The sequence below is a fragment of the Mirounga angustirostris genome, unplaced genomic scaffold, assembly GCF_029215605.1.
Source record: "Mirounga angustirostris isolate CCGP_5_RB_7025 unplaced genomic scaffold, mMirAng1.0.hap1 SCAF_1, whole genome shotgun sequence".
Lineage (NCBI taxonomy): Eukaryota > Metazoa > Chordata > Mammalia > Carnivora > Phocidae > Mirounga > Mirounga angustirostris.
The window spans coordinates 27,596,134-27,608,065 of NW_026991709.1; the positions used below are offsets into that span (position 1 = coordinate 27,596,134).

General features: G+C 40.6%; 1 protein-coding gene across 5 annotated transcripts in view; it reads right to left on the reverse strand.

Annotated features, from left to right (window-relative positions):
- Positions 1-2,182, reverse strand: part of USP25 (ubiquitin specific peptidase 25) — a 132,216-nt gene extending 130,034 nt beyond the window's left edge. For 2 of the 5 annotated variants that reach the window (XM_045902649.3, XM_045902648.3), the window contains exon 1: positions 1,727-2,180. In XM_045902649.3, the coding sequence (XP_045758605.1) occupies positions 1,727-1,771 (45 nt within the window). In that variant the 5' untranslated portion in view covers positions 1,772-2,180. Of the gene's footprint in view, positions 1-1,726 lie in introns of all 5 variants that reach the window. The other 3 variants (XM_064580083.1, XM_045902650.3, XM_045902651.3) reach the window with 3 other exon arrangements.
- Positions 2,183-11,932: the final 9,750 nt, after the last annotated feature.

Sequence of the window (11,932 nt, forward strand, 5' to 3'; positions counted from 1 at the left end):
TTTCAGTAATTCGATTCTAGACCCTACAATTTTATGCATAAACCTCTGAACCAGGCAGATCCGCATTATCTGATTCTATGCTAAAGAAGTGCTTTAGTCAAAATCAACTAAAAAAAAAGCACAAACTTCTTGCCATTATTCAAACTTAAAAGATGTGAAAAATAGGAGCCACATTTCCCACTTTCAAACAAATCAGGCTTTAATATTCAATACTGAAGAGAACTATAAACAAAAATGATACCAAACTTATTAAATACTGCTTAGCATACATATGAACACAAGATCCTGCTCTAAGTATTAACACTTTATCCCATACTTAACATCAAAAACTAAAGTTTAAGGTATTCAAAACAGAAGAGGAGGATTAGGAGATAGACTGTTCTAAACTCCCACTATTAAATCTAGAATTATTTCACTGTCAATAAACTGCAGTCTGCAACAATCTTCTGAATTTACCAGTTAACAGTTAACTTACACAAGAATTCCAAAGACAACTTTCCCAAAGTGCCTAAAATAACAATGCACTATCCTTGCTTTCCAAAATTCTCGAGCATCTTCAATTACCTCAAGTACTATCACAGAATTCTAAAAATAATCTCCAAGCAAAAACTTAGCAGACAGTGAGTGTATAGATAGCCCACTTTAGGACTGCAGGCCTTATTCTGAGATCAAGCACAGGTAGGATACAAACTACGTCAAAACTACAACAGGGTGGGGCATTAATTACTCACCCAGATAAACCAAACACAGCTTTGATAGCTGCTCACAGTAAACTCTAGTTACCCCCCAAATTCCAACACGACTAAAGCAATGTTTTCCTTTCGCCCAAAATGCTTTTCACAAAATGACCAAAAAAAAAAAAAAAAGTCATAGCCAACAACTCTTCAGGATACGGTGCAAACCATGATAGTGCACTTGAGATTCTGAAAACAGAATCTCGAATAAAAGAAACATCTCTCACCACTCACTATAAAAGACCTGAAGCTTCACATAGATTTTATTTTTTTTACTTAAGTGAGTGACCATTTGAGTATGTGACCGAGGCAAGAGTAAAGGGTGAAGGATGGAATAAGGTCAAACTTAGGGGACAAAAGATTCCTGGAATAAACACGGCCAGAAAGGTTTCCTTTCTTAGGGACAATTTCCATATTCAGAGAGAAAGAAAAGGAAACAGAAAAGGGAAAAAGAACAAATTCTCTACTTCTACAGAAAGTACACCTGGTAAATGTACCTGCTCCGTCAGGCAGGCAATTCAATTCTAGGGGAGACCCCTTTTACAAAATAAGAGGCTTGGAATGATCCCACTTTCGAAATACAAATTGTGTGCGGGAAGGATGACAACTGGTTATTCTTTAAAAAAAAAAAAAAGTGGGGGGGGGGAGGAAGTGAATAAAGTTTAATTCAGAAGCCCTAGAGAGGAGTGCAGGAATGTGAGGGTCGCTCTCAATACACAGCCGGCACTGTCTGCTACAGGAAACCATCGGAAAGAAGGAAATGCACTGAAACCCACTAACTACACGCCACTTCCCACACGCAGCGTCGCACTGGGCGCGACGCCCCCAAAGGCGACGGGCAGGGGCGGCGGGCGGCGGGGAAGCAAGCCCCGGGCAGCCGAGGCCCGAGGGGCGGAGGGCGAAGGCCGGGGAGTTCCTGGCCGAGGCGGGTGAGGACAGCACGTCGGAAGGAGGAGCGGGGCCGGCCGCGCCGGCTCCCGGGCTCGCCTCACCTTCTGCGCCGCGCTCTGCTGCAGCACATTCTGCTCCACGGTCATGGCCCCCGCGGCGCTGGCGGCGACACAGGCAGCGGTGTGCGGCTCCTCGCGCCTCCGCCGGCCCTGGCAGCCGCGCTCCGCCGAGCTCCAGGGAACCGCGCGGGCCGCCGGGGAGTACAGCGCCCCCGCCAGCCAGGCGCGAAGGCGATGGCGGCCGGCGTGCGCGGGCCCCGCGGGCTGGCGGCGAGGCACGGACAGCGAGGGCCACAGCGGCGGCCCCACGGCTTCGCGCGGCCGGCCTCAGCGCGGCTCGTCCGCCGCGGCCGGGGCCATGAGCGGGCGGCGGACGCTGGGGCGAGGGAGCGCGCGAGCAGGCCGGGCCGCGTCACGCGCGCGTGCTCCTTCGCTGGCGGCTCGCGGGCCACAGCGGGGAAGGGAGAAGGAACGGAGGGAGCGGCGGGCCGGAATGGCGCTGTTCTCCTCCCTCCCCGACTCCTCCTCCCCTCCCCTCCCCCAACCGCCGTCACCTCCCCCGCCCCGCGGCTCCTCCCCCGCCGAGCCCCGCCCGCCGGCCGACCTAACCCTATATTGTGACCCGCGGGGCGGCGGGGTGGGGCGGGGCCGGACCGCCTTGGAGCCCCACCCCCCAAGTCCCGGCCCCGCCCCTCCTTGCGCGGGCCCAGCGTTCCCGGGGTGGGGCGAAGGCGCGCCCCGCGGGCCTTGTCTCGGAGCCGCCCCTGCGGCAGGTTGCGCGATGCCTGCCCTTGGCTCTGCGAAGCTCCAAGCCGAGGCCGAAGGACAGCGTTCTCTCAGTGCCCAGGACTTGTCGGATCGCCAGCTTTCCGAGCTGCTCCAAGACATACCTTTCCCCTTGAGCCTGGTAACGTTCCAAAACCGTGCTGGGTGCCGAACCCCGGCTCCTTTCTATGTCTCCGGTCCTCTCAGCTCGCCTTTCTAGGAATTTCACAAGCAGTAAACTTGCCCGAAGGGAAAAGTTAAGTGTGATTTGCTGGAATGTACTTTTCTCCTTAACTAATCATTACATAAATGAATATTGACATTCTCCGTCTACTTCGTCCATGCAAACGCTGCGTGGCTCTGGAGAAATAAGGTTTATTTCCCGAAGATTGGATAAAAATGAAATATGGTCTATGCAACACACAACACAACAAAAATATCACTGCCCAGATGGTACATAATTCTAATACACCAGTTGCCAAATAAGTAGCAATGAACCTTCCGGCATGGAATACTTGACCGTATATGGAACTGTAAGAAAAACTTAACATCGAGAAAGCGGTCTCTACACTCAAAAAAATCTTGAGCTTCACGAACTAATCTGGGCATAGGAGGTGAGGGTGCGGCAGTGAGGGGGTAGAATAATCAATGCAAATTGTCACAAATGCAATACACACATATGCAAATCCGGGTATAATTTTTAAACTGACGGCAAGAAAAGCAAGCTTAGTAAATGATCACTGAAATATCTGGTTTTATATAATACTCACGGATCATAGTGATTCTTAAGATTTTGTAACAAATCTCTGCACTTTACAGCCATCTTTGCTCGGAACCTCAGATATATTCAACTGCCTTTTGAGATCTTTCCCTTGAGTCTTCATATGTATTTGCTCATTTGATTTTGACATATCACAAATTTAATTTTATTGATATCCTATGTTTTTGCCAGAGGAATTTGAAAAGTTGTGAAGTGGCTGGAAATACAGAATTTTAGGAATAATCCAACAGTCCTGATAGAATGCACAATTTTGTTAGGACACTGAGACCTAAAGAAAGCTACTTGCCAAACTAGAGCCCATTTTACCTCACTTACAGACCAAAGTTCTTTCCAACATATCGTCTTCATGTTTCTCTGTATTATGCATTAAAAAAAAAAAAAAACTGTAAACAGTTCATGACATCTGAATATAAGAAAGTTAAATTTAACATAAATATCCAGTACTATGATTTAAAAAAGGATATTGCCATATACTAAAGTTTAGTTTCAAGAATTTGGCAATCACTGTTCCTCTGAGTTAAATTGTTAGTTCTACAAAAATATTATTTTACCAGTGGTTACTAGATAATTGTTAGATATATCTTTTTATAGGGTAATCATACTTGCCCACTTTGATCATTTATTTCCCTCTTAACTTCTAATGGTTTCCTACTGAAAATTTTAAAATCTTAATTGTTTTGTATGAGAAGAAAATTTCAAGTATCCTTATATGCATTCTTTTTTAGAAAGCATACAATTAGAATGAATAGAGGATGGAAATTTGAAAATTTGAGATAAATGTGCACATATGACACATTGCCAGATATCCTAATTCATTTTAACAATATGTCCCAATGTCAGTTTTTTGTTCATGAGTCAGCCTTAATATGTATGGTCATTAGAAGTATATAACCTTAGGATATTATTTAATAATTCCTAAATTGTATTACTCTGGATTTTTGACATGCAGGTAAACACTTAAAGTGACAGATTTCATTAAAATTAAAAATTTAGGGGCACCTGGGTGGCTCAGTTGATTAAGCGTCTGCCTTTGGCTCAGGTCATGATCCCAGGGTCCTGGAATCGAGCCCCGAGTCGGGCTCCCTGCTCATCGGAGAGTCTGCTTCTCCCTCTGCCCTTCCTCCTGCTCGTGCTCTCTCTCTCTGAAATAAATAAAATCTTTACAAAAAAATAAAATTAAACTTAAAATTTAGTTTTTAACACCAAGTCTGTTTTTCTATGTGGGATCAAAATGATGTTTCTAACAGTATTCCATATTGTGCTTTGTGTGAACCAAGTCTGTTTTTCTATGTGGGATCAAAATGATGTTTCTAACAATATTCCGTATTGTGCCTTGCGTGAACCAAGGAAACTGGTATTCTATCTTGACTATTTATTTCTCTTTATTTAGAATGAGTTTGAATATCCATTTCTGAACACCAAAAGTCTAATATGTTGCCAAAGCACATTTGTAAGCCATGAGTAAGAGAGAAACATTCGGGGCGCCTGGGTGGCTCAGTCTTTAAGAGTCTGCCTTCGGCTCAGGTCATGATCCTAGGGTCTTGGGATCGAGCCCTGCATCGGGCTCCCTGCTCGGCAGGAAGCCTGCTTCTCCCTCTCCCACTCCCCCTGCTTGTGTTCCCTCTCTCGCTGTGTCTCTCTCTGTCAAATAAATAAATAAAATCTTTAAAAAAAAGAGAGAGAGAGAAACATTCAACCACAGTGTAGATTTGAACAATTTCCATGACAAAAGAATGGTTCCTAACTCTCCTCTTGAGGAGGAACAGAATTATTTTCCTTCTGTAGGTCTATTGACATTCTAGGATGATTCTATTTCCACCAATAAGGGAACCATAAACAATCATTGAAAGAGGAAGTTTCCATGATGTCAAAATGGTACCATTCACTGATAAGGTGCTCATAAATTAGAACCTGTAAGAGTACTATCTGCCTAATACATGTACGATAAAATGCTATTGAATTAAATGGGCAGTCATGAAGGAGAGAAACAAGTTTATTTATGTTTTTGTAGGGCATGGCTAACTCTTAACTTCTCATTGCAACCGGACAGTTCTGTGGTCCTGACAGCCATACTGTTTATCTGACAAAGCATATCAATATTGGTATCTCCAGCTGTCAGTGGTACCTCATACACTGAGAGTCTCCAGATGTTGCTTCTTTGGTCAGCATATTCATTTTCTAGGGCAGCCATAACAAAATACCACAGACCGGGTGGGCTTAAGCAAGAGAAATGTATTCTCTCACAATTGAGAACACTGTTAAGTCAAAGATGGAGGTACCAGCAGGATTGGTTTTTCCTGCAGCCTCTCTCCTGGGCTTGCAGATGTCACCTTCTTGCTGCCTCTTCATGTATTGTTGATCCTCCATGCACACACTTCCCTGGTGTGTGTTCTTTTTATAAGGTCATGTTGGATTAGTGTCCCATTCTAACAGCCTCATCTTAACCACCTCTTAAAGAACTTATCTCCAGATACAGTTATATTCTAAGGTACTAGGGATTGGGACTTCAACATATAAATTTTGAGGGAACACAATTTGGCCCATAACAGTCATATTCAATCTACTTCACTTAATCCTACACTTCATACCTATGTACTATCAAATACCATTTTTCCTGCCCCATCCCCTAACCCCTTAGATTAATAAGAGATGCATTAAAACATTAAAGAATAGTACCTCCACATTTTCTGTCAATATTCACACTTCTAGTCAGAATAGTTGTAGGAGAAAAAGTTCTGTGAATTGAAAAAGGAATCCAATCTAATGTGAACTATTTCTTTGCAAGATCTACTTTGAAAGTAAGGTCTATATGGAGAAAAAGCAATACTTTATCAACTGAGAGTCAGCACAAAAGTGCAGATTTCTTGCATGAATCACTTGTTCCCATTACTTTGAACAAGCCCAAAAGTGCACTCTGACACTGAAAATGACTTAGAGTTCCCAGACCCTTCCTCATCTCTTACCTTTCTTCTGTTTCTACAATGGTAGGCACACATTTCCCTGAAGGTATCCTATCATGTATATGGAAAGAGAAAAGTATGTAGTCAAAAGTGATTAATGTCATTTCCTGAGACCTCTGTCCCTCGGGGGATAGAGTACCTGATTCAGAGCGCATGATTGCTACATATATACAAATCCCAAAGAACAACCCAGATGCAGATAGGTCTGTAATCTTGGGCAAATTGCTCAAATCTTCTGCGTAATCCTTGCCTATTTGCTTTCAGTACATCCTTGCACTTCATTGCTTTGCTCTGAATCACGGAAAGGACTATCCTTGTATGCCCCATGCTCTCTGGCTTCAGAATGGATTTGGTATAGGTGGGGTATTAGAGGGTGAGAGAAAAAGAGAATCCAGGCTATTTCTGCTTCTCCTTCCTCTCCCCTTGGGCAGCTTCTTCTTGGGCTGTAGCTCTTCGGTGGGTCCAGCTCTCACCAAACTGGCCTACCCTGGTTCAGGGTCCTCCTGGTGAGGTGGGTCCCTGAGCTTTGGAAATCTTGCCTCCTTCCAACACCCCTCCCCCCCCCAAATTAAGAGTCATAGTGATTTCTTGCTGTTGCCAAACTGGTTTAACTCCCTGTCCCTGTTTGTCTTCTCAGTTCTTTCATTACCGATATAACCAATTCTTTGGATTAAGTATCCCTTGATTTAAATATTGAGGGAGTATTCTGTTTTTCTGACATGACCTTTACTGACATATATTCTCTGGGTCAGTTCTGTCATCTATAAAATGAGAATAAAAAATATAGGGCTATTTTGATGATTAAATGATTAAGTACATATAAAGTATTTAAAACACCGTAAGGTGCAAAGTGAGTGCATAGTAAAAGTAAGCAAGTTCTTGCTTTTATTATAATTATAATTATTATGATTATTATTAGGTTTTCCTTGTGACCTGTACATTGAGAAGTTAAAGCCCTTAGGTGAGCACCAAAAAGAGTCAACTGGGGTTGAATATCCTTAGTCTAGAAAAACAAGACATGAAGCAGAGGTTAAGTGAGGTCAGTTTACAGTATCTTACAGTCTAAGAAGAGACTATTTCATTGACATTTCTGTAATAATTTCATATCAAATCATGTACAAAAGAACTTGCTTAGTTATTCCTAGGCAGCTACTTTACCACTAGTTTCGAACCCTTGGTGAATATTTGTATTCTTTCTTGGATAGTAGAAAAGACACAAAGGTCAGATGTAAATGCCTTTAATTTTTAAAAATACATACTAGAGATATGGCAAATCAAAAATTTATTTTTGGATAAGCAATGTTATTAGCAAGTTGAAACAGAACAAAGGGAAAAACTTAAATATTAGGCAGAACCACTACTCATTTTTGGGTTCTGCACAATGGCATACTGAGTGTGGTGTGCTCAGTAAGTGTAATTGAAAAGAATTTATAAACAAAAATGCAAACAAATTTTTAAAATCTCCTTTCATGCTTTTCAGGCTTTCAGGAAATGTTTTTAGTATATTTAGTATATCTGATATTATTTTATAAAATGAGATATGTAAACAATAATCTATTGTCTCAGCATATTAGTTTGGTCTGTCTTTCATTAAGAACAACATATGGTATTCTTTTATGTGAAGGTTAGTTAAATGGTACTGTTCAAATATACCATGGCTTTCAGTTTGGGTTATAAACATCCATAATTGTATGGAAATACTGACTGGGAATAAATGCTGTATAAATAAAAACAAGGTAGCATTTTTTTTTTAAAGATTTTATTTGTTTGACAGAGAGAGACACAGAGAGAGAGGGAACACAAGCAGGGGGAGTGGGAGAGGGAGAAGCAGGCTTCCCGCGGAGCAGGGAGCCCGATGTGGGGCTCGATCCCAGGACCCTGGGATCATGACCTGAGCCGAAGGCAGACTCTTAAAGACTGAGCCACCCAGGCACCCCCAGGGTAGCATATTTTAAAATTAGATTCTATTGGTCTCAACTTCAGAACATTTGCTCCAAGACTGGCCATACTGTCAGTGAGTTGAAATGGCTATTCTAGGCCTTCTCTTTTGAGGGGAATACAGGAAACAGTCTATGATACATTAGAGTCAACTACTACTCTTTGTACACTTACTATGTGCCAAGACCCATGCTAAACACTTCACACTTCAAACAACCTAATCTTTATAACAGCCCCATGAAATTGGAATTATTACATTCTTTTCATAGAGGAAGAAGCTGTGGCTTATTAAGTTAATTGCCCAAAGACACACAACCAAAACATAATAAACCGGTGTGAACCCAGGTAGGAGGTCTGTCTGACTTCAAAGCTTCTGCATTTAAACCCCCTACAATGTGGACCAGCCATTTTCTAAGTATGGTTGATAGATTCATGGAGGTATTCAGAACCCTTCCAGGAGGTTGGCAAGATTCTCCCTTTTCCAACTATATATCTGTGTATATATACACAGATTTTCCTCTTATACTTCAACCCAAACAATATATGGTAACAGAATAAAGCAGATTAGAGAATTATGTTGTCCTCTGTTAAACCAAACATTAGAGATTTGCAAAAATGTAAGCAGTCTCATTCTTCTCACTTATCTTTTTTGTTTTGAAAAATATAGTTATTGTCATAAAAGTAATATTTACATTAAAATGTAATGGGCTTCTTGGTTTTACACGAAATAATAATATGTTTGAAAATTCTCAGTTTTAACTTCTAATACCATAAAGATTGATAGATATAACTTACAGACATAAAATCTCATTGAGATCCTCAGTAATTTTTAAAAGTGTAAAACAGTCCTAGGATCAAAAATGTTGAGACTCACTGCTTTAGATTTCCATCGTCATCAGTCATTTTGCAAGAACTAGCAATAAAACTGATCTGACAGCTCTTTATGTCTCTTAGGTATCATGTATCACTATTGTGATCCTTCAAGAAATTGAGGTAGAACTAAATTGAATCAAAATCTCTTCCTTATCCAAGTACCATTCAAAAACTAGTTTATTTCTAGGTGTATAAATTACCATGTAGAAAAGTAGAGCCCTAGAAATGTGTGGATGAAGAAATGAAGGATCTGTTGTTGAAAGGATCAAAGATGAATTATTTGAAAGTGACCTGAAAATGGTAAAAGACAATTCAAATGCATATTGTTATAAGTTATCATAATATTTTGGCAGTAATGAAACGATGGTACTTAGGAATTGGCTTTAGGAAATAACTATAGTGTTATTTAATAAATATAATTTTATTGCACTAATATATTACTATATTATATATGTGTTATAACAAATGCAATAAATATAATAACTTTGCATTTAAGTGTTCTACCATATATAAGTCGCTTGAATATACAGTATGTCTCTCACTAACTATGCTATGAGACAGTACAGGACCTACTCTATATTCATTTTACAAATGTGGAAACCTAGTCTCAGAGTGGTTGATTGACTTACCAACAGTACACAGCAAGTATATGGTTGTGTTAAAATTTTTACCTAGCATAATACGTCAGCAAATATTTATTGAATTAAAAAATAAAGACATCAGGCCTTTTAATTCCTAGTCCAGGGTCTTAACTCAGCGTAATGTACTTTGCAACACTGCCTCATTTGTCAACACTATTCAAAATGAATTCAAAAGGGCACATTGTGGGTATTCATTTAGCACTCACATATGCAGATATTTGTCAGGAGAGCAACAACAGATGAAGATGATATGCATTCTTTTATTAAGGGCTTGTGTTCAATCCTTAAATTTATTTTGTTTCCATCTTCAAAGAATAAATGATGTAATGCTGTCTTTCACATGGCATATTAGGATTAACTTCTAAAAAACAGAAACACACACACATACACAAGTTTCAAAAGTATGGTAATTTTGCCAAATAAATGGGAGTTTAGTATACATCTTGTTTATGACAAGTCCACTTAAGACAAACCAATGATCCCACCTTATTGGCTCTTTAGAATTTCAGTACCATGGACAAAGAAAAAAAACACTCTCTACCCCCCAAAAAAACTTATAGCCTGATAGGGAGTCAGCTACAAACACAGTGTCGGAGTGTACAGGTAATGAGGAAACTAGGAATAAGATTAACCTAACTATTGCTAAATAAGATGGTCTTTACTTTGACACAGTTCAAATCTGATGAGAAAATGGGGAATATAGATAACAATACTAGATGTTAATAAGCAAATTTATTTACAAATCACTGGAAGTCAGAGGAAGGAGAAATGGGCTCAGTCTGAGAAAGTAAAGCAAGGTTTCACAAAGGTGACATTTGATATAAGCATTGTAGGAAAAAAATGAAGTAGAAGTAATTGACAGCAGGATCCTCAGGTCCCAGCCTACTAAAAACTTAACATTTCCCTCACAGAAACTTGAAGTAAAAGATCATGAACCTGTTGTTTTGTTTTGTTTTGTTTTTTTGATCCAATTACCTGCATGTGATGAGCAGAAAATCCTGTTGATAGAGTCTCTACAACAGTTAGGCTGGTGAGTAGGGGACATGGACAGGGGGCGGGGATACCCTCAAGAATGGCATTGCAGAACCATCATTTCAATTGGAATCATCCACAACTGTGTATATGAATAGCAACTTCTGGGAAGACAGGAAGTCTCCAGAACCATTTTGTTATCTTCTTCTTTATCTAACTACTGCCCAAAGTGGCCATACACTTGGCCATTAAATAATCTTACTGTTAGGTTTTAAAATTCTGAGTTTAGGGGCACCTGGGTAGCTCAGTCAGTTAAGCATCTGACACTTGATCTCAGCTCAGGTCTTGATCTCAGAGTCCTGAGTTTAGGTCCCACTCTGGACTCCATGCTGGGTGTGGAGCCTACTTAAGCGAAGTAAAGTAAAATAAAATAATAAAATACAATTCTCTGACTTTATTTCAAGTCTTTCTTGCAACTCATATCTGCTTCACATTTTTATCAACAATACAATCAAACTAAGCTTATTTCTTGAAAATGCCAACACTTTGGATTGGATGTATCAGAGGTTATGTTTTGGGGTAAAGGCAGCCCACTATCTGAATCCCACGTTTGGGCAATTGACCATTGTGTCTCAATGAGAGGTAGGGCCCCACATACTGCCACAGAAATAAAAAACGCCAGATACTTGCTCTCTCAGAGCCACAGAATGAACTCTGCCAATCAGATGTTCCCCCAGGCTCCCTGACTCTCTAGGTAGTGAGACAAAGAAAGAGACAATTTAGAATTCTTTCTAATGGTGGAAGTGGTGGGGTAAGGGGAAGGTGGTAGCAGTGAGGGCTTCATGAGCGGTGTCTAGTGTCAAGCCAAGGACATAGCAACACACTGCACTGGCTTGAAGGTCATCTCTTTAACTGGAGTTCTAACTTCCCCCACACCATAGTTCCTATTCATTTTCCAAGCTGAATTCTCTCTGCTACCTTTTATTCTGTCAGCTGCCAAGTAGGTTTCCAACACACTTTTTTCTTAAAGGCAGAATGATTTCTGTCACTTATAACAAGGAGCCCTGACTGGGCCAGTTTTTCCTAAGTAACAGAATATATAATGTAATTGCATCTTGTAGTACTTCTAATTGGAAATTTTCTATGAGAAATGCATTTTAAAGAATTTCCTAACAATCATTAAGTGACAGGTGATGGCATCCCAAAGGAAAGATGTCTTTATGGTTGAATATGAAGAAAGATACATTAATTTGAGTAGCTCACATGGACTCCCAAGCCTGAGGAGATAAACTTTCACTAGACTTTGCAATTCTGATGC